The sequence below is a fragment of the Phyllobates terribilis genome, unplaced genomic scaffold (assembly GCF_046119375.1).
Source record: "Phyllobates terribilis strain yellow unplaced genomic scaffold, ASM4611937v1 Scaffold_3__8_contigs__length_932513732, whole genome shotgun sequence".
NCBI classification, from domain to species: Eukaryota; Metazoa; Chordata; class Amphibia; order Anura; family Dendrobatidae; genus Phyllobates; species Phyllobates terribilis.
In genome coordinates this window covers 129,941,701-129,964,506 of record NW_027362763.1, presented here as the reverse complement: position 1 = coordinate 129,964,506, position 22,806 = coordinate 129,941,701, and the positions used below count along the sequence as shown (strand labels likewise).

The 22,806-nt window shown below is 44.0% G+C and overlaps 1 protein-coding gene across 2 annotated transcripts in view; it reads right to left on the bottom strand.

Moving 5' to 3' along the window:
- Positions 1-22,806, bottom strand: part of NBAS (NBAS subunit of NRZ tethering complex) — a 760,680-nt gene that overhangs the window by 397,540 nt on the left and 340,334 nt on the right. For both annotated transcript variants that reach the window (XM_073674140.1, XM_073674141.1), the window contains exons 36-38: positions 20,091-20,249; positions 17,077-17,193; positions 14,799-14,922 (exon numbers count right to left, since the gene is read on the bottom strand). In XM_073674140.1, the coding sequence (XP_073530241.1) occupies positions 14,799-14,922; positions 17,077-17,193; positions 20,091-20,249 (400 nt within the window). The remainder of the gene's footprint in view (positions 1-14,798; positions 14,923-17,076; positions 17,194-20,090; positions 20,250-22,806) is intronic.

The window sequence follows — 22,806 nt, the reverse complement described above, 5'->3', positions numbered from 1 at the left end:
GGATCATCTCCCTCAACAAACCCTCCCCCCCTCCATCGCCATGCAGGATAAAGAATGCTGTGTACTATTGTGTCCTTGTGAAGGAAAAGCCTATGGTTGTGTATGCATAGAAGTGTGCTGCTAACAGACCTAATCTATGCTGAATTATGCTACTGAAGAGACAGTGAAGAAACTACTGTATTGTTACTGGAGCCGGTTGCTCAAGAAACTCAGACTTTACTGTAATGAAGATTGTTGCTGTAAGATCCATGAATTGCACTGGCCGTGCTTCAGATTAAATTCCACTGTTACACCGCTGAAAAAGACTCTTGTCATATGTGTCTGGTCAGCAACTGAATCTATCATGTGCCTGAGAGAAGCTGCGGCCTATGGTCGCCCTGAGTAACGGTTCCACCAGGATTCCAAAGAATTCATGAAACCCGTCTCGCCCTATCTGAACCTAGCGGTGTGCGTGTAACAACTGGCTGCAGCAGTGATTTAGTTTTGAGATGACTGCTGCAGCCAGTAAACAGACTGAAGCAGCTGAAGAGAGTCCGTGCTGGACATGGGGAGAGAGAGTCCCGGCTCTCTATTACTGTACATTTATAAAACGAATTAAAAAAAAAAATCAGATGAAGTAATAAAAAGGGACTTTTGCAAGTATCAATTTGTCTGAGCCCCTTTCTGCACTAGTAACATTATGCTCATTCAGGCTTTCACCTTTGACTGGCACACTCAACTGGCAGGGAGAGCGGTCTGAATCGGGAGGGCACCATCTTTACGGTCCTGGAATATGGCCAATGGAGAGCAGAGTAAAAAAGAAACAGAGGACCTGAAGCTCCATGAACATGGGGGAAGATGCAGAAGGATGGACTACAGCAGTGTTTCTCAACTCCTGTCCTCAAGACCCACCAACAGGTCATGTTTTCAGGATTTCCTTAGTATTGCCCAGATCATAATTCCATGACTTGTGCAATGTGAATGGAAAGCCTTTGCTCTTCTAGCGAAATCACACTCTGGTCTAGGTATTCAGCCTATAGTGGTTACTAGTCCATATAGATTCCAAAAATCCACCATGTCGTGATCATCTGGTCTGTGTTCCGAGGACTTTTACCGTGTTTTACCATGACTAAAGAGCGGAAAACATCAGAAAAGCGTAGAAATTTGCTACAATTTCTCTTTGTGGACTGTACTCTGGATTTTAACGTTGAAAAAAAAGATTAAGAACAACCCAAAACCGCTAGATCTTTCGTAATTGTTTCTTGGTCTACATTCTTCATTCAATAAGAAGCAATTTTCTGTGCTGGGGATGGAGTAAGCCCAAGAGGGGGTGCGCTAGTTCATTTTGTTTTAAGTCCCTATGGACTTTTACCACGTTGTCACCAATAAACACCCCATATTGCAACTGTACAACGTGGGGAGATGATTGATGTAAAAGCGTGATAACTGACTCTGCTATAACCGTGCAGTGAAGTTTGGCGACAGTGCGAGTGTCAGTGATGAATGTCGAGGACTGCGGAGTCATCCCGCGAGCACAATACAGAGGCTTTAAATATTAATGTTAAACCAGCATAACGCATTAAGAGCTATTTATCAGCGGACAGCAGAACGACATGTGTAATTCATATAGGACCGCATTCCCATAAGCTTCCACCCCAAACACTTCATAAAAGGATCAATGTATAAAAAAAAGCCTTGTTAAATTTGCATTAAGTCTATGCTCAGCATCTCAGGGGATAAAAGCTGCTAATATCAATTACATATAGATACGTACGAGTTTCCGGAAAATTTCCACACAGAAAGTTTGCTAAGTAGTGTGGTGAGCATTGCAGCAGGGATTCCTCAAGACTTTATTACCGGCCTTCGGCTTGATCTCGAGCCATGGCGACTTGATGGATGAAGGTCCACCAGGGTCCTCTCCACCGTTATCTTGATTGTATCAAACCATCGGGTTGCTGGTCTTCCTCTTTGCTTTTTTCCTTGCATTCGTCAGACCATGACGTCCTTCTCCAGTGAATGCTCTCCTAGTATGACCAGGACGTCCTTCTCCAGTGATTGCTCTCCTAGTATGACCATGACATTCTTCTCCAGTGATTGCACTCTTCCTATGACCATGATGTCCTTCTCCAGTGATTGCTCTCTTTGTATGACCATGATGTCCTTCTCCAGTGATTGCTCTCTTTGTATGACCATGATGTCCTTCTCCAGTGATTGCTCTCCTAGTATGACCATGACGTTCTTCTCCAGTGATTGCACTCTTCGTATGACAATGATGTCCTTCTCCAGTGATTGCTCTCTTTGTATGACCATGATGTCCTTCTCCAGTGATTGCTCTCTTTGTATGACCATGATGTCCTTCTCCAGTGATTGCTCTCTTTGTATGACCATGATGTCCTTCTCCAGTGATTGCTCTCTTTGTATGACCATGATGTCCTTCTCCAGTGATTGCTCTCTTTGTATGATGTGTCCAAACTAGGCAAGTCGTAGTTGGTGATCCTTGCATGGAGTGACATGTCTGGCTTGATTAGTTCCAAAATTGATTTGTTCTTCTTGCCACTTATGGTATTGATAACATCCTTCTCCAGCACCACATTTCGAAGGTGTTGATTCTTCTGACCTTTAGGAAAAAAGATTACTAAGTCTCTTGGCTAAAGGGATGACGCTTCTTCCAGCCTCAAGTCAAAGATGGAACCGATCGGGAGTAGACTACTTCTGTGATCTCTGCAGGATTTCTACAAGTCTGACTCTTACATTCATTTTGGTGTTTAGTTCTCCTTTAAGGGGGTATTCCTATCTCCAAAATCCAATCCCAATATATAGTAGATGGAATAATAATAATGGCAGCAAAAACCTACAATTAGAAATGTAGTATAGTTTTCATGATTCCCTGTTTCTTACCCCATGTGCAGGGCATTGCAGCAGCTTAGGTATCCATGGTTACTAACACTAACAACTAACTGTCACTATATCAGTGGTCGTAACCATGGATTCGTAAGCTGCTGCAATGCCCTGCACATGGGGAAAGCGACATAATGAATCAGGGGAACTATACTACTTTTCTAATTTGAGATATTGCTATTATTACACCTACTACATATTAGGATAGGATTTTGGAGATGTGAATACCTTTTTAAGACTAAATGTGAGTCCTTCTGGCTCTTTGCAATCAAGTAACGTGTAATCAGCATGCTGCCACAATATGGAGATATTCTCCTATAGAAATGATGCTCTGATACAACATCCAAAAGGACAAATATAAATCTGTTGAATTTGATATGAAGAAAACTACCATATATATGTTGTTGTGAGAAATCTGAGGTATACAGAGGTGTAGTGTGGTCCCACAGGAGTATTTTGGTGCCGACTCCATAAAACTAGTATTATGGTCATAGGTATAAACCCTTAGGACAAAAAAAGAAGAAAACAATAAAAGAGAAATTATAAACTTCCTGGAAGGCTTAGAGACAAAGAAGAAAGAAAGATAAGGGTATCAAGAAAGCTTTGGGCACAGGCCCAGGGACTTTAGAATATTTATACCCCTGGAAACTTGAGCTCAGAAGAAAAAAGACGTTTTAATGAGCATAAAAAAAAAATACCCATTGTGCTTCTATGCACTGCGGTAAGATTGCTATTCACGTCTCAAACAAAAGGAGAAACAGGTGTTATCCTCTATGAGCATCTCTTCTACGCCGCCCTTCCCGGTTCCATGTGCATAAAGCAACACGCAAACCTCATTAACTCCAGAGGAAAGACTAGCTGGTAACAAGAAAAGGAGGTAACAAAAAGAAAGGAATAAACAAAGTACAAAAACACCTTAATGTGATAAGAACTATAGATCTGTACAGTCAGATCGTGTATAAACAAAAATACCACCAGACTATGCATGATGGACATAAACCTAGTATTGTGCACAGCTAATCCTGGGAAACCGGCGTCCTGGGTAAAGTAAGGATGTCAGATCTCGCGAGCTATAAGAAGGTCAAGACCCACCAGTATGTGCCAGAAGAACGCCACCTGATGTCAATTTGGACAACTTGGAGAAAAATAAATTCATAAAGTTAAAATATCTTCAGTGGATATGAATATACATAATTCATGGTACACACACCATTATTCATGTCATTGGACCACAGCAGGAACCTCTTAGACAAATCTTTTGTTCTTGGTTTAGATCGTTGAAGCCCTGGTCAGAATAGAGAACACATCAGAGAAACCTCACTGACATACTCTGCTGGTCAGAGAAACCTCACTGACATACTCTGCTGGTCAGAGAAACCTCACTGACATACTCTGCTGGTCAGAGAAACCTCACTGACATACTCTGCTGGTCAGAGAAACCTCACTGACATACTCTGCTGGTCAGAGAAACCTCACTGACACACTCTGCTGGTCAGAGAAACCTCACTGACACACTCTGCTGGTCAGAGAAACCTCACTGACATACTCTGCTGGTCAGAGAAACCTCACTGACATACTCTGCTGCTCTCTCTTTCTCGCTCACATCTCACCTCTCTCCTTCTCGCTCACATCTCACCTCTCTCCTTCTCGCTCACATCTCACCTCTCTCCTTCTCGCTCACATCTCACCTCTCTCCTTCTCGCTCACATCTCACCTCTCTCCTTCTCGCTCACATCTCACCTCTCTCCTTCTCGCTCACATCTCACCTCTCTCCTTCTCGCTCACATCTCACCTCTCTCCTTCTCGCTCACATCTCACCTCTCTCCTTCTCGCTCACATCTCACCTCTCTCCTTCTCGCTCACATCTCACCTCTCTCCTTCTCGCTCACATCTCACCTCTCTCCTTCTCGCTCACATCTCACCTCTCTCTCTCGCTCACATCTCACCTCTCTCTCTCGCTCACATTTCACCTCTCTCTCACATTTCACCTCGCGCTCACATCTCACCTCTCGCTCACATCTCACCTCTCATTGCAGCATCAATAAGGAAGAGCCGAGGAATTATGGAAATCTCAGAATGGATAGACATGATAATGAAACAATATTTTCAAAACACCTTGTTTTACTCAGTATGGATTAACTCCACAAGCAGAAATCCCGGTTCTTATGGTCCGCTAGCCTGAAGGCACTTGGTCAAATCATCAAGATCTGTGGCTGGCAGCTCCTATCCACTTGCCAATCAATAATGTCCCATATGAGCTCAATGGGAGACAAGTCTGGAGACGCTGCAGGCCATGGTAGAACATTAAGGCCCTGAAGGCTGCTCACAGTAGCACCAGAAACATGCGGCCTGGTGTTGTGGAGTTGAAAAACGGCTAATGAGACGCTTTGGAGAAATGGCTGTAACACTTATTCCACGATTGATACATTCTGAACTGTAAGTGAAATTGGACGTCCCATACCAAAACGAAGGTATCAAACATTGTCTACACAAACTATCAGAAGGCGTTCACACGGCATTGGGCTACCAGTCAGACATTCAGCTGTGGATTGACCTCATGCTACTGTTCTCAAAGGATACCATGGTGCAGAGCAACATAGCAACACGGTTGGAATGGAGGTCTATCCTCTTCAGGGAGTAGTCCTGCTTTTGTCTTGGACGCAATGATAGCCGAATATTGGTCAAGAAAACACGAGTAACGCCCCAAAGAGAATTTCATGAGGGAAAATCACACCAGCGTGACTCCCGGGAGTATGGTGTGGGCTCGCATAATGTAAGGGAGTCGGACTAGTCTAGTCTTCATTACAGCTCGGTCTAACATTGATTTGGTGGTGGAACCAGTGGCATGGCCATTTCTCAAAAGTGTCCCAGGAATATGATCCACAAAGACCAAGTGGGATTTGTCCCTTTTAGACAAGGCAATGACAACACCAGAAGGGCAGTTGATCTCATAGAAATAGTCAAAAAATCTGGAGAACCTACTCTCCTCCTGAGTTTTGACGCTGAGAAGGCATTTGATCGCCTTATTAGGCCTTTTATGCTTAAAGCTCTTGGGACATATTGGCATAGAAGGCCCTTTTTTAAAAGCTGTTGAGGGATTATACTCTAGTCTCTAAAATATGATATATCTTCCTCATTGCTAGTCTAAACCTATTAAGATTAAAAACGGCACCAGACAGGGTTGCCCGATTTCCCCCCTACTTTTCGTCCTTTGCATTAAGCCTTTGGCTGCTGCTATCAGAGCATCATCAGACAATAAGGCAGTCCGGGTTAAGGACAAAGAATTTAAATTATCCCTTTTTGCCGATGATATCCTCCTAACAATCACGAAACCTCATACAGTGCTCTCCAACCTCCATTCACTGCTTTTAGAATTTGGTCAATTATCAGGTTATAAAAGAAATGCAACTAAAACTGAAGCCCTCCCACTTAACATAAATGATCCCCATCTAGATCACCTCCAGAGTAACTTTACATACAACTGGGGAACCGCCTCTTTCAAATACCTTGGAATCCATCTCACAACCTCATACTCCACTCTATAAGAGTACAATTTCCCTCCACTATATAAAGAAATGTGATCCTCATTGACAAAATGGAAATCACTCCCTCGATCACTATTTGGATGCATTTCAGAAATAAAAATGACTATCCTACCAAAAATGTTATATCTTTTTTTGAAAATGTACCCATATCGGTCCCAGAGATTAAAGTAATTTTCAAGCAGTCACTTTAAATTTCATATGGGCAGGAAGACGTCATAGAATTCCAAAGTCTAATTATGGCTGACAAAAAGATGGGAGGATTATTGGGACCTTTGTTCATTATTATTGGGCATCGCACCTCTGCACGATCCCATCGTGGTCTTCTAAACCTGCCTATACGAAATGGATGGAGATTACATGATTCCAATATATTAAGATTAGGCACTTTGCCTCATCATTATTCCACGGTCTGCAGACCTCCATTACTACCTCCTTCGAGAGAATGTGAAAGAATAGTTCAACAACAAGAGGTTTAATCTTGTATTTCATGCATCATACTTCAGTACAAAATTCTTCATCTCTGGTACAACACGCCTAAATTTTTACATAAAACGGACCCATATATTCCTTCCCTTTGCTGACGTTGCGTCCTGTCTAGAGGTACTATTTTTCACATTTTTTTGGGACTGTCAACTGATTAAACCGTTTTGGGTGAAAGTCCAACTTCTCAATAAGAAAGTTTTTGGAGTACATGTCCCTCTAAAGCATGGATGTCAAACTTAAACATACAGAGGGCCAAAATGAAATACTTGGACAAATTCGCAGGCCAACCAGTATACAGTATAATGAGCCCCACATAGTCCTCCATACAGAATAATGGGCCCCACACAGTCCTCCATACAGAATAATGGGCCCCACATAGTCCTCCATACAGAATAATGGGTCTCACATAGTCCTCCATACAGAATAATGGCCCCACATAGTCCTCCATACAGTATAATGAGCCCCACATAGTCCTCCATACAGAATAATGGGCCCCACACAGTCCTCCATACAGAATAATGGGCCCCACATAGTCCTCCATACAGAATAATGGGTCTCACATAGTCCTTCATACAGAATAATGGCCCCACATAGTCCTCCATACAGAATAATAGATCCCCAACATGGTTCTCCATACAGAATAATGGGCCTCACATAGTCCTCCATACAGAATAATGGGCCCCACATAGTCCTCCATACAGAATAATGGGCCCCACATAGTCCTCCATACAGAATAATGGGTCTCACATAGTCCTTCATACAGAATAATGGGCCCACATAGTTCTCCACACAGAATAATAGATCCCTAAAAAAATAAAAAGTGTCCCAGGAGCAGTTTTTCAAAACAATAAAGTCAGGCCACATGTTGCTGTTGCGCTACTTGCATGGCCTAAACGTGCTACCATGGCATCATATGTCACCAACTCTCCTTCTAGCTATTTTCTGTACTACAATGGAACAGTATCTGCAGATTTGAGCTGTCACCCACGACATTTCTGGATTGTTGCCATAAAATATCCCAGTTACATTCTGCCTGATTTTACTTTTCAAAAATCTGAAAAAGAGACTGCAGAATCATAGAATGTTAGAGTTGGAGGGGATCTAATTTTACGCAAGGTGTAGGAAAGACTGAGTGAAACACGAAGGGAAGGGGGAAAAGGGGGCCCAGACTCTAGAGAAAGGGGGTAGTGGAAACCTCCTAGGCTGACCTAGATCACTGTCTCCCTCAAAGTCCCTATATTGGTTCCGCACCAACCGTCGCACAGGAACCTCGCTCTGTCTTTCCTTGGCATTTGGCACTGGCTAGGGAAGGGTGGGGATGAGCGTTAGTCTATCCCCACTGACAACTAAAGACAACAAGTGGGAAGAAACAAGGGAAGATAGCTTAGCTTTAGTCAACTTCAGAGAGATGAACACACGCCTTCTTAGCACCAGAGGAAGAAGTACTGCACTAGCTCCAAGCCTTCACAAGGGGTCATGTGAGTATCGTCGGCACCTCCCTCTAGCAAACAGCAGGTATTTATACACCCAGGCCAGGGTGTTAATGTTATGATCTGCTACAGAAACTAAGGAAAGGAAGGAGATCTGTCCCTACAATAGAACTAAACTAGATCTCTACGATGTAACGGGGAACCTGATCCTGCGATCAGACCCGCTAAAGTCCTCGGCTAGTCTGAACGCAGACCTATAGATGTGGGGGAGGAATCCCTACAAGAACTAGGGACTGGGATACGTTGGAGGAAAAGAAAATCCCGGCACTCACGTGTTGATAATCAGTTGATTTATTCCACAACTCACACAAGACGTTTCAGCCTGTCCAAGGCTTTTTTCAATTGAAAAAAGCCTTGGACAGGCTGAAACGTCTTGTGTGAGTTGTGGAATAAATCAACTGATTATCAACACGTGAGTGCCGGGATTTTCTTTTCCTATAGACATTGTTTTCCACGTGCACCACTCTAGCTACACGGAGTGCCGACTATTCCTTTTTTGATACTGGGATACGTTGGACACCTCCTAGCAGAAATGGTAGCAGTCAAAGATAAACACACAACAAAAAGCATAGAGGTCAGAAGACCTAGCAAAACTAACAGAAAACGGCAATAGAGCAACAAGCTAGCTCAACAGTAGTAATACAATGAAGTCCAGCAAAGCCAGGAGGGCGGAGCCGGATTAAATAGGCCAAAATGGTCATGTGACCAGCAAACTAAAAAAAAACTAACATGAGAGTTGCAACAGTTAATTAGCAAGAAGAAGGTAGCCGCTTGGTCCTAGAGAGACCGCTTCTAAGAAGGTGTCTGTAATGCCAAACGAAGAGATCTCCTGCAAACAACTGCAGGGCGACTGTCTGTCACTTCTGACACACCCGTGACACCTCCAGGGTCATTGTGTCCAATCCCCTTGCTCAATGTAGGGTTCACTAAACCATCTCAGACAGACACTTATGGGGAGAGCGCGGCAAGGGGGGCTTGGAGGACCATCCTGACACCATGCCCGGGAACCCAGAAACATGAGACGTCATTAGGGCAAGTTCACAAGTATCGTTTTCAATATAGTTTATGTAGTTAATGAGGTATCACCATCTCAGACATTTATAGCGAAGTTGGTTTTTCAGAAGACAAATGTGCATGCCCCTGACGCCACTTAATTGAGAGAGGTGCAAAAAAGGACCCTGTTCTTGAGATATGTGAAGGTCGCCATTTACAGCAACCTCAAACTGTATCTCCATAAGATGCATGTCATCTGTAGTGGGCATATCTACGGAGGAACTGGAGTGAACATCTTTTGTCCTGCACATTAGGTGGGCGTTCTAAAGACTGATGAAATTTATCTACTGAGTATTTCAGGTTTGTTTCAGTATTCTGAGCCCTGAAGACGATATTGCAGAAATCTCATTATAAGGTAGGTCCCTTAAGGAATCGCATCCACTCTTGTGCTCCCAACGTTTGTATAACAGGTGAGGAAATGTAAGGATCCAAGTCAGTTCATTAAACCTCTGTGCAGGATTAACATGCCACAGTACTTGTTCAGCCTGTAGGATTAGGCGGACAGCTCCGCTCCGGGGGCTACCGGCAAAGAGAACAGAAAAGGGCATTTCGGATGACTTACATTATCGCTGTTTTATTAAAACTTTACACTTTAGCAGAGCTCTACATACACAGCTGCTACTTTTGACCATCATGCAAGTAGTTATCATCCTGGACTTTCCGTATTCTGTTCTGCCCCTGGCAAAACGTGCGCAGTTCACACCCATAGTACCGTATTTCAGCCCAATTATGCTCCATTAAATAAGAAAATACACTCCTCAATATTGATGTAAATACTTTTATGCCCAAAAATGACAAAGTATTCTCGGAGTGATCCCTTTATTGGCTAACCAGAAAAAAAATTCTGGCTAATAAAGTACCACAATATAACTTTGTTCTATACATCACTCCTCAATATCGAAAAGCACCAAGAAGGAAAAGTTGTGGAATGATGGAAAAAACAGGATGGATAAATCTTATGCTGATCTCAAAATGTTGAAAAAAAGGAAAATTTCATAAACATCTCAATTTATTCGGTATGGAGTATGAGCGCCAACCCTGACCGAGGGCATGATCCCCTACAGGATCAATTGGAGAACCTGAGATCAACGGCAAAATTTTTCAAATTCAGCAAAAAAAAAAAAAAATTTAAATTTAATTTGTGGCGACTAATTTCAATGTGAATCACAAGATGGCAAAATTATTCACCGCAAATGAAAATAAAAAAATAAAAAATCTGCTGACACTGACAAATTCGAATTTCAAAAGATTCGTTCATTCTAAGTCGTTAAAGTTCTATCTTGTAACAGTAAATAAGAGACAACAAAGGAGGAGGAGGAAGCTGCAGTAATCGTTAACGTAGTGCATCAATTATCTATTGAGAAGGGACAAGATAGGGAGCGGTAATGAAAAGGCATCTATCTGGATCAGAGCAGAAAGCAAAGATTTAGAGAGTAACATCTGGGTCATTTTTTTTTACTTTAGGTCCTTAAAATCCCTGAAAATGAAGAGGGGATCCAGGTCGTGACACCCCCCACAATCGCTCTAAGGATCCATCAGAAGTGCTCACGCAGAGAGTGGGGTGCGGATTCAATACACACTTTGCTGTGTGTTTCTGCTTCCTGAGCTGCAGCAATGGAGGAGCAGTAGTACTAAATCTCAGTGCAGTGCTTACAAGATCACTAGTAAAGAGCTTGTAAGCACTCCTCCCGCTAAGAGGGTAGCAGTGGCGTTTGCTGTGTGTAACAAGCAGTAAAAAAAAAAAAAAAAGTAGCAATGGGAAGATAATGGTGGAAAATTTTTTAAAAAATTGATTAGCCGAGTTTCATGTTTTTACATGAACATCTTACACAATCCTTTAGTTATTTGTTTGGGATTTTGAAGCAAAAATATATGTTGTTAAATTTTTCACATACATTGCATAGCTCTCCATATGCGGATAGTGGGTGTCCACGCTTTCACGATTTTAGTCTTTGGTAACGACAGGTCATCAATATTCACTTTAAGCCCTAAACAAGTCATTTAATACTTACACATTCGTAACCAGCAAAAAGGACAAAAATCCCGCTCTATACAGATATATGGAAGCATTGGGAATAGCCGACACAACCATTCAGCTGTATCCGGTGGGTGAGGAAATAGCCGACCCTTTCATTCATTGCTATTGGGAAATATAACCCATGCTCGTGTTGATTTCCAGCAGAGAACCAAGGCTTGTGGACTCTCACTTTCAGAGCTCTGCCCAACTGATTTACTTTTATGGTACAGCTTTCATAATTTATATTTATGGAAATCACAGGAAATAAAAAAAATAAAAGTAAAAAAAAAGGAAGGGGAAAAAGAAAAAAAGAAGGAAAAAGAAAAAAGGGAAAAGAAAAAAAAGGAAAAAAAGAAAAAAGCAAATAGGAAGAAAAAAGGTAGCAAAAAGGAAGAAAGAAGGAAAGAAACAAAAAAGGGTGAAGGAAAAAGGACAGAAAAAAGAACAAGGAAAAAAGGGCAAAGAAGGAGAAAAGAAAAAAAGGAGAAGAAAAGGAAGAAAAAAGTAAACGGAATAAGAGGAAAAAAAGGAAGAAAAAAGGAAAAAAACAAAGAAAAATGGAAGAAGGAAGAAATAAAAAGAAAAAAGGATTTCGAAAAATAAAAAAGGAGAAATAAAAATAAAACGGAGAAGTAAAAAGAAAGAAAAAAATAAAAAAGGAAGAAGGAAGTAGGAAGCAGAAAAAAAAAGGAAAAAGAAAAGAGGGAGATGGAAAAGGAAAAAAGGTAGTAGAAAAGAGTAAAAAAAGAAAGAAAACAGGGAGAAGTAAAAAGGAGTTATCACAGAAAACAAATTTTGTATTTTTTTTTTTATTAAAAGTTTAATTGTGGTTTCAGGAGATCTTGCAGCCGAATGTCTGTCCGCCTCTAGCTCCTCCATCTCCCCTCTCCGTAGAATCTTATAAGCACCAAGTGTTATCTTCTATCTCAGTCATGTCAATCTATTTTCATTGAATACAGATGTTAAAGATTTTACCCATGAATTGAGACTGATCAATCAGTAAAGAGAAAGAAGAAGATGCATTACAAAGTTGCTTATTTTTCCTTCGTACTATTGATTTATGAAACAATTAAAATGAAGGTTATTCTTTAAAGTAACACTGTCCCCTATAGACCCAGCACAGAATGTAATATTACTTGGGATTACGATGAAGCAGGTAGAGCGAGGTCTGTAGCAGACAGTTAGGGGGAAATTAGAAAGAGGAGCATCTGGTAAGATTATTAAACAAAATGTCAAGAATGACGTAACGGAGCGGAGCACGACCCGCACACAGACCCGAGGCCGTACAGCTGCCGGTGGAGAGGGATTCAATTCATACAGGTCATAACCAGGTTGGAGAATCACAGAGCCATCTATAGGAACCAGGCTTTCATATGTCAGCTAACAACAAAGGAGAAATTGGCAGAGGATGGTAATGACCTGGAAGGTTACGTGTGACGCCTATTATAAAGTGACGAGACACAGAACCAAAAGAACAATAAGGAAAATGGGAGGAAGTTCAAGTGATGTCAACAAGTGAACGTTCCTTATCTGTGCCGCAGGTAACCGGAGGGGAGAACAATACACGGGAATTACCTCCACATTTTAGGTAAGAGTGGGTTATTATAACAAAATGGTACTGATTTATACAACACACGGACATACTACTAACTATCAGTCACTAGATTGCAACTTATAAGACTGTATAATGTAATCAAAATTATTCACCCTCCATCGCAAAAAATAATAATAATAATAATTCATCTGTTGCTTTGATTTATTACAAAGTAAACATCTCAGCATAACTAATATAACGAGTGGGTTCTCCAAACTCAGCACAAAATGTCACGCTTACTGACTAGGGTGTCAGAATTATTCTACCTCTGCCATTACAAGAGTCTTTAGTTTTTAGCAGAATTCTTCTGGCTGTTATAACCTGCTGCCAACATGATGCATAGCTAGACACAGGCTTCTGGGATCTTTCCTTTACAATCATCGCCCAATGGCCAACAGGTCACAGATATTAAAAAAAAAAAGGCAAAAGAAAAGTCCTTTTTGTGCTTTTGGATCAGAGAAGGTGGATATCTTAGGCTGTGATCACACGTTGCATTTTTGCTGCATTTTTATATGCAAATTTAAAGCTGCTTTTTACAGCACCAGCAAAAGCTATGAGATTTTAGAAGTCTCCTGCACATGCTTGTTGTTTTTTTCCTGACTGAATTGGAAAACTGCTGTGTTTTTGAAAACTGCAGCATGTCAATACTTGCAGAATTTTTGCAGTGTTTTTTCACCCATAAAAAGTAATGAGTAAGTGCAAAAAAAGCAGTAAAACCACAGCATAAAATGCTGCCATCAGTTTTTGCAGTGTTCTTAGTGAGAAAAAAGCAGGAACAGCAGGACGGGAAACACATTTGTTTTTGTGATTTTCTTAAGTTTAAACCAAAATGACTTGGTCTCATCACGAGCAAGGCTGGTCGTATTTGTACAGTTTAATTAAATTAGTAATAAGTCTTAAAATAAACAATGCTCCACCAACTCCGTGCCCCCACCAGTGTGATAGGCGAACCATGCCAAACCAATTCAACTCCCCCCATGGTTTTTACATTTGTAATTGTATATTTTTTCAAGAACTCATATGAACTTTTTTGTTCACTATTCTTCCAGACTTAAAACACATTTTCCACTACATAATTTGATCAAATTGCCCTTTTTTTTCAAAAATGTTCACATACGTCTTGCATTGGTGGCCTAACACCTTGCATTGTTCATGCTTGCAAGGTGGAAACAAAACTGAATGTTGGGATCCTGAAAAACGCAGCAACGAAACAGAGTAAAAAGGCAGCAAGAAAAGCGGCAAAAAAAAGCCAGCAAAACCTACTTTTTGTCTGCAGCTTTTTTACTGCCAAGAGATCAGGTTTTGGCTTCAGAAAAAAAAAAGCAGCCAATAGGCAACATGTGAACATAGCCATCGGGTTCGGGCATGCCGACCTTCAATGTTTAGTATACGTCTTGCTGTGCAAACAAACCTTGTTGCAGATATTTTCTAGTCACTGGAGGGGTTTTGACCACCTGCAATGATCTCATCTCCTAACTTTTTGGGACTTTTTGGTCACTAATCTTCTCAGGTTGTCAAGAGAGTAGTCCAAATAATTAAAGCACTACTCCCATCAAAGTTTTTATCTTCTTAATATATTGCTATCATCATATTATAAAGTACACTTATAATTACCCAATTCAAAAAAATTAAAAAAAGGACAAACTACACATAATAATAATAATAATAATAATAATAATAATAATAATAATAATAATATTTGTACCCTAGCATTGCTGATTCTGCACCGTGAACTTTACCTTCTGTTGCAGGGAACAGCGTTTCCCCTTCACTTTTGGTTTCGGCCAGTTTTCCTGTCCTCAGCAGAACTTCAGCGAAGCTTTCCTGGGAATTGTTCTGGTACGTAGTGTATGTAGCTTCACCCTGACATAAGGTAAAGAGCAAAAGAAATCAGAGATAGAAGCATTTACAGAAGCCAAATACATTGCGTGCCTACGTAGAAGAGGCTCCCAGCCTTGTATACACAACAATGGAGCATTGTGCTATCAGCGAGCGCCATGTTCACTATGCTTTTCTTGGCTATAGTCATCGCTCTTCACTTTATTTGAAGTTTTTATCAACTTTCGGGATTATTTTGTAGTGTAGTTTTATAATGAAAAAAAAAAACAAAAAACAACTTGCTAGGTGGAAACTGTCAGCAAGCAGCTGCCGGAGTGTGAACCATTCTGCTTGCAAATCTGCAGAGCGCTTTCAAATAAAGATATCCGCTATTATTATTTTTTTTTTTTAGCATTGTTGGAACTCCTTTTAAAGCCTTTGGGGACTACAGCCATATGTAAAATGTTCAACCAGCCATACAAGTGCTACATTACATGGTGGCCATTCATTAAAGGGAACCTGTCACCAGGTTTGCACGATATGAGATACAGCCGCAACGTTTCAGCCCTCACAAACAGCATACTAATATGCTAGGGCCGAGTGAAGTACTGCAGTGTGCATGCGCCGGGGCTCTTTGACCTTTTCCTTGCGCACTGCAGTACTTTGCTCTGATCTCGTCAGGGCAGAATAGTGCGCATGCGCAGGAGTGCAATGCCGGGGAGACTCATCACTCACATGACGCAAGGAGGAGAACGGCATCGAAAGAAGAAGGGAGGTGCCGGATCCTCTTAATATTTTGCAGCAGTTATATTATATAGCAGTGCACTTACAATTGCTCATTTTGCCTTTCTACCCAGCTAATTCTTATCTTTTCTCTGCTCTATGTAGAAACAGGAAGTCTCTTGTCCGTGCATTTATCATTCACCTCTTCAACTTCTGACCCAGCTGCTCCCTCCTTCCCCCCTGCCAGGGACTTTTGCAGTGATTCATGACATGCGCAGAGAAAATTGACCTCCTGTTTCAACATAGAACGTAGAAGGATTCAGCTAGTCAGTTTTTAATCAAGTGATGTCAAAGACCTAATGGAAAAAGAGAAGAATTAGCTCTTCTGAGCACTGTTACATTTACAACAGAACAAACAGGGAATCTATCAATAACAACAGCAAGCAGTCCAGTAAGTGGCACGTTACTGGAATCAGTGTCTCTGCCCCTACATCACACTGCTCTCAGATTACTTAGCATAAACCTGCTGACAGATGCCCTTTAAAAGGGATTATCTAGTTTTGAAAAAAGCACAGCTTATCCTTAGGATAAGTCATTAATACTAGATTGTTAAGGGTCTGCCTATGGACACATCCTCCGATCATAAGCTTAAAGGGGATGTGGCGCTTCTGCATACACCGCAGCCTCTTAAGTGTTTACAATGGTTTCAGGATGGTCCGGATTTGCCTATCAGGGATTTTATTTATAGTGCCCATTCAAGTCATTGCACCTGGTGCCAAAAGGTGGATGTAATATTGATGACTTATCTTAAGGGTGCAGTCAGACGGCTGTATAAATCCGATCTAAATCAGAAAGCAGTGCACGGACTGGCCGGGGGCTCTCCTGATCAGAGCGTGAAAGCTGCATAGAAATACAAGCAGCTGTCATGCTCGAGTCATTAGAGCTGCTGGCCAGTCCGTGTTCATGGCTTTCCTATCTCCCGACTGATATGGCCATCTGACTGCACCCAAGGGATAAGCAATTAAAGGGGATGTTCAGGACGAGGAGACTGATGACTTATCCGTAGGTGAACAGGAATTAAGGAGCAGCTTCTTTCTGCAACTATTGGAGCAGAAAACAGCTCATCGGTGGGGGGGGGGGGGTTCCAGGTGTAGGACGACCACAGACCGGATACCGATGACTTAATGGACATCACCTTTAACTTTTAAAAGGTCAGGAAACCCCTTTAATATTTTCATTTGTGCAAACCTTTAAAAAAAAAAAAAAAACACCACACTTGAGCGGCCGAGCAGGAGACAGATCTTACATGCGGCAATCTTTGAAGCCAGGTGCGCATGAGATAAATATCTGTCCTGTTGAGCTGAAAAGAAGCCGTAATTAATTAATCCTTAAGATCCACTTGAAGACGTTTAATTAAGTTATCTAAATCAAGGCGGACGCGGGCTTCTCTCCCCTCGATTTGCTTATTACACTTACATCAGCAATAAAAGGATTGACAATTAGAGATTCGTAGAAAGGATGGCAGCCTTGGCTCGCACCCGGCGTAGTCGAGCCCTTGGTGCTCTTAAAAGTGCTGCGCGGCGGCTCCTGACCCTGGATGAGAGGAGACAGAAAAGGAAATGGTTAATCCACAGCAAAGCTTTGGAGAAGATCACACCGCTGGAGGTGGGGGAAGAGGACGGAGATGGTTAGGATGGCCAGCGCTCCGACAGCTGCCGTCTGAAGCTAAGCACTGGTGGAAATGATTGAAGGACGAGACTCGGAAATGAGGACGGAAGTGGAGTAAGGTGCGGCCGCAGCCATCCCCGGGGCATTGTTAGGAAGAAGAGACGATTCTCTGAGAGATTATTTAGACTCTGCCGTGTTTTCATCACTAAAGATTCACCATTAATCTCTCAGAATTTTCTATTTTTTTTTTTTTCCTCGGCCACAGAATCAATTTCGTTGTGTGAGAAGCTAACCGGGCATCTTCATCGACATTATTGGTGCACGCTCCCTGCTATTACAGTCAGGAGCTGTCAAGCGCCAGGGAGGATGCGATAAAGTGATGAGAAAAAGTTTGCAGTTTCAAGTGAATAATTTTTTTTTTATATTTTTTTTTTTAAACCTTTTCAGTAAACTCCAGATTAAAACTTATTCTGAAAATTATGGCCTGGGACGCCAAGTGCAGGTCCACACAGTCTATTCCTATAGAAGGAAGGCTAGAGGGATTTTTCAGACTCCCCACCAGACTGGAAGCAATGACGTCACAACCGCCAGTCTCCTGCCTGCTTCGGCTACTGATCACCTGCAGGAAACGGGTGGTCAGGAGGTCATGGCTTCTGGTCCGGCTATTGGAGCAGCAACGCTGGGGCGGTGAAGCGAAATTGGAGGGCAAATATAGCTTCTTTTCTACTGATGGCATCCCAATGTAAAATAAAAAATAATAAAAAGTCTGGTCTACTACACGATCCCATATCTACAGCAAAACAGTTATACAGAAGGTAAACCAGATGACGCACGCAGCAAACCAACGGCCATTGTGCACCATGTCATTTGCACATTAGCAGCTGCTACGCTATAAAGTTAATGGCCAGACGAGCTACATGAGGAGGCTGAAGAATGATGCGATTGGCCATTAGTGGACAATAGAATTGGTGCAACACGATTCGAAGGACCCGAACCATTGACATCACACGCATGTCGCGCTGCAACGATGACTTGCCAGGCCAGCTGATAAAAAGGAGTGCCGCGGAGGCAGTCGGGTAAGAGGCGGTGCCCAGAGCAGGCTTCCACCTGCCACAGATTACAGAAGTGGCTGATTCACGTGACCCGATCTAACAAGTGAGCAGCAAAAGCTAGAGCAAAAAAAAAGGTCAATCAAAGAGGTGTAAATGCCGCTATTCTCCTGATACTGGCATTGGTTTTCTTTGGCTCCATTCCTGACAAATACCCTTTTTCTTCCCTGTATGTAAATCTATTATTTTTTTTTAAGTGGGTGTGGTCCTTAAGGTTGTCCAGCCTTGAGGCCTTATGGTACAAGTCTGCAGTCACTCTATACGACTGCAGACTTGTGAATCCTCATATCATGCACACTGCGCACTGTGAGAATTCTGTGGTGCCGGGAGTGCAATCGCAAGTAAGTGATTTGCATACATGCAGTCACGTGCCAACTTGACGTGCACGGCCTCACTCAATGCAAGTGTATTTAGTAAAGCCAGACAAGTCTAATCGGAATGTGGCCAAAGTAATAAAATCACATATTTGCAGCCACACGCCTGTCGCTGCTAACACCGGGGAATCCTAACAGCAAGCATTCACAATTCTGCAGACTTGTGGCCTAAGGACGGACAACCCCTATAAGTCTTTTCTGTATGTGTATTTTTGAGACTACACCCAATTGACTAAATAGACTAGATTTCAATACAGGGAAGAGGGGGCCATATCTCAGTAATAGAGAGAAGCAGGGACAAAAGAAAAAAACGACAGAATCAAGAGAACAGCGGCTTCTATGCCAAGTGAAAGAAATAACAAGTTGACAGGTTCTCTTTAAAGAATAAGGCTGGCAAAGTCCAAACAGCCACAAACCATGCAGATGGTGCAAATATTCTAAACGTGTTAAAGGGAATGACCTGTGGAAACCAGTTATCCCCTATACGCTGGATAGGTGATAACTTACTGGTTGGTGGGGTCCAACTGCTGGGGTCAGCATTGATTGGCAAAAATGGAAACTTCTATCCCTATTAAAAAAAATGGAGAAGCAGATCAGACACCTGACTGCCGCTCCATTCATTCTCTGGGAAAAAGACAGGAGCAGCACTCTGCAGCCACATGAGGAGTGAATGGAGCAGCGGACGAGTAAGCGCACTGCCACTCCATTCGTTTTCTATGGGGCTTCTTGGAAAAAGCCAAGTGAATGGCAGCCACAGTGAATGGAGCGGTGGACGAGCAAGCGCACTACAACTCCATACATTCTCTATGGGGCTTTTGGAAAAAGCCAAGTGCAGCGCTCAGCAGCCACAGTGAATGGAGCAATGGACGAGTAAGTGCACTGCCACTCCATTCTAACAGGTTCTGTATTCTGTCGATCAGTGTGGGTCCCAGAGGTCGGACCCCAGATGAATGATAACATTTTTCCAATTCTTTAAATTGCTCCACAGAGATGTTCTGCAGAGAGAGTATTTCATCCCGTTAACGTCAATGCAGAATTAACAAAAATTCTCTGTCTGGAGGACTCAGCAGACCTATATATTTCACAAGCAGCCAATGATTTTTATTGGCGAGTTGTAATGCTTCACTTTTACTGTGGAGGCGCTATAGGAGAAAGGAGAATTTCATAGGTTTCCCTAGAAAAACAAAAATTATTATTTTTTTTTTTACTGTAGTTAAAGCGTTGATCATATTATGCTTTTCCCTTTTTTATTTTTAGCAATTGCAGAGCAGAAAATCTTTCCGTGTAGCCGATTGCTGGTTATAAACACACAAGAAAAGCCTTTATAACACTTTCTTACATTCAGAGGACGCAGGAATGTTAGTGACTTTTTCCAGAACTGCCCATCACTGACAGCATGCAGCACAGCCTTAGTAGTCAGGGTAGTATTAGTCAGGACCTTCATGGTCGTAGCAGTCGTTCGATGCAGTAAATCCACAGATTGGGGCTTGGGATCGGCCTGAAATATTTACACAATTGTTAGTGATCCACTGAGTTAGAAAAAAAAAGCCATTGTTCACAACTTTATAATACATGGCAGAAATCAAGTGAGGACAGTAAAATACAAGCTTCAGACACAATAGTAAGAAGAGACAGGAGGAGCCCGCCCTGACAAAAACAAAAAGCAAAGGTGTCCATATCCTTTCAAGAGAACCCATCAGCACGATTTTGTAATCTAAAGAAAAGACATGGCTGTAATGGCGCTGTAATACTGATTACATTGATACCTTTTGGTGAAGAAATCCACTTTGTTGTTGTTCTTTAATCAACATTTGAAGTTTTCTGTTAACTTGATTTCGGTGCACAGGGGCCGGACTGTGCACTGAGTCTTCTCCTCCCTGTCTGTAATTCCCAGACGCCTCAGCCTGACTCTGGTCCTTCAGTGACCTGTCCCCTCAGTATGAAATCTCAGAAATGACCTGTCATTAAAAGACCAGATGCAGGCTTCAGAGGGGTGGGGGGGTCGGGGAATCACAGAGCGGAGGAAGGCTTGGAGGTGGTCGTGGAATAACAGAGCGGAGGCAGTCGGAGGGGTTGGGGAATCACAGACCGGAGGCAGGCTTGGAAGGGTCGGGGGAATCACAGACAGGAGGCAGGTGGAGGGGTCGGGGAATCACAGAGCAGAGGCAGACGGAGAGGCCGGGGAATCACAGAGCGGAGGCAGGCTTGGAGGGAGTCGTGGAATCACAGAGCGGAGGCAGGCGGAGGGGTCGGGGAATCACAGAGCGGAGGCAGTCGGAGGGGTCGGGGAATCACAGAGCGGAGGCAGGCTTGGAGGGAGTCGTGGAATCACAGAGCGGAGGCAGGCGGAGGGGTCGGGGAATCACAGAGCGGAGGCAGTCGGAGGGGTCGGGGAATCACAGACCGGAGGCAGGCTTGGAGGGGTCGGGGAATCACAGACCGGAGGCAAGCTTGGAGGGGTCGGGGAATCACAGAGCGGAGGCAGGCGGAGAGGCCGGGGAATCACAGAGCAGAGGCAGGTTTGGAGGGGGTCGTGGAATAACAGAGCGGAGGCAGTCGGAGGGGTCGGGGAATCACAGACCGGAGGCAAGCTTGGAGGGGTCGGGGAATCACAGACCGGAGGCAGGTTTGGAGGGGTCGGGGGAATCACAGAGCAGAGGCAGACGGAGGGGTCGGGGAATCACAGAGCAGAGGCAGACGGAGGGGTCGGGGAATCACAGAGCAGAGGCAGACGGAGGGGTCGGGGAATCACAGAGCAGAGGCAGGCGGAGAGGCCGGGGAATCACAGAGCAGAGGCAGGCTTGGAGGGGGTCGTGGAATCACAGAGCGGAGGCAGGCGGAGGGGTCGGGGAATCACAGAGCGGAGGCAGTCGGAGGGGTCGGGGAATCACAGAGCGGGGGCAGTCGGAGGGGTCAGGGAATCACAGACCGGAGGCAGGCTTGGAGGGTCATTCCTGCTCCTCTCTCCTTCAGTCTTGGGCCTCTTCTCAGGCGCTCTGCCTGAGCAGAGCTCCTGCTCCCACACTTCTCTCTCTGCAGACTGTTCTGATCTCCTGCTCTCTACTCTCCCTGAACAAGATGGCTTCTCTATATATACCTTCCTCTCATGTGCTCCCCTAAGCTACTTCCTCCACCCACACCCACTACATAGCTCCTCCCAACAGCTAGGGACCCGGGACTGTGCTCTCCCTTAGGAGCAATCTCGCCCTGCCCCCACTGCTGGTATGTGTTGGATGCAGGTGTTAGGGTCCCGAGCTGTGCTCCCTCCTTACCGGAGAGTGAGATACCACACCTCTGGGTGAGATACAGTACCTCTGTGGCGACCGAACCCTCAGGGGCGCCACATAGGCGGAGGGGTCGGGGAATCACAGAGCGGAGGCAGGCGGAGAGGCCAAGGAATCACAGAGCGGAGGCAGGCTTGGAGGGGGTCAGGGAATCACAGAGCGGAGGCAGGCGGAGGGGTCGGGGAATCACAGAGCGGAGGCAGGCTTGGAGGGGTCGGGGAATCACAGAGCGGAGGCAGGCTTGGAGGGGTCGGGGAATCACAGAGCGGAGGCAGGCTTGGAGGGGTCGGGGAATCACAGAGCGGAGGCAGGCTTGGAGGGGTCGGGGAATCACAGACCAAAGGCAGGCTTGGAGGGGTCGGGGAATCACAGACCAAAGGCAGGCTTGGAGCGGTCGGGGAATCACAGACCGGAGGCAGGCGGAGGGGTCGGGGAATCACAGAGCGGAGGCAGGCTTGGAGGGGTCGGGGAATCACAGAGCGGAGGCAGGCTTGGAGGGGTCGGGGAATCACAGAGCGGAGGCAGGCTTGGAGGGGTCGGGGAATCACAGAGCGGAGGCAGGCTTGGAGGGGTCGGGGAATCACAGAGCGGAGGCAGGCTTGGAGGGGTCGGGGAATCACAGAGCGGAGGCAGGCTTGGAGGGGTCGGGGAATCACAGACAGGAGGCAGGCTTGGAGGGGGTCGGGGAATCACAGACCAAAGGAAGGCTTGGATTGTGTCGGGGAATCACAGACCAAAGGCAGGCTTGGAGGGGTCGGGGAATCACAGACC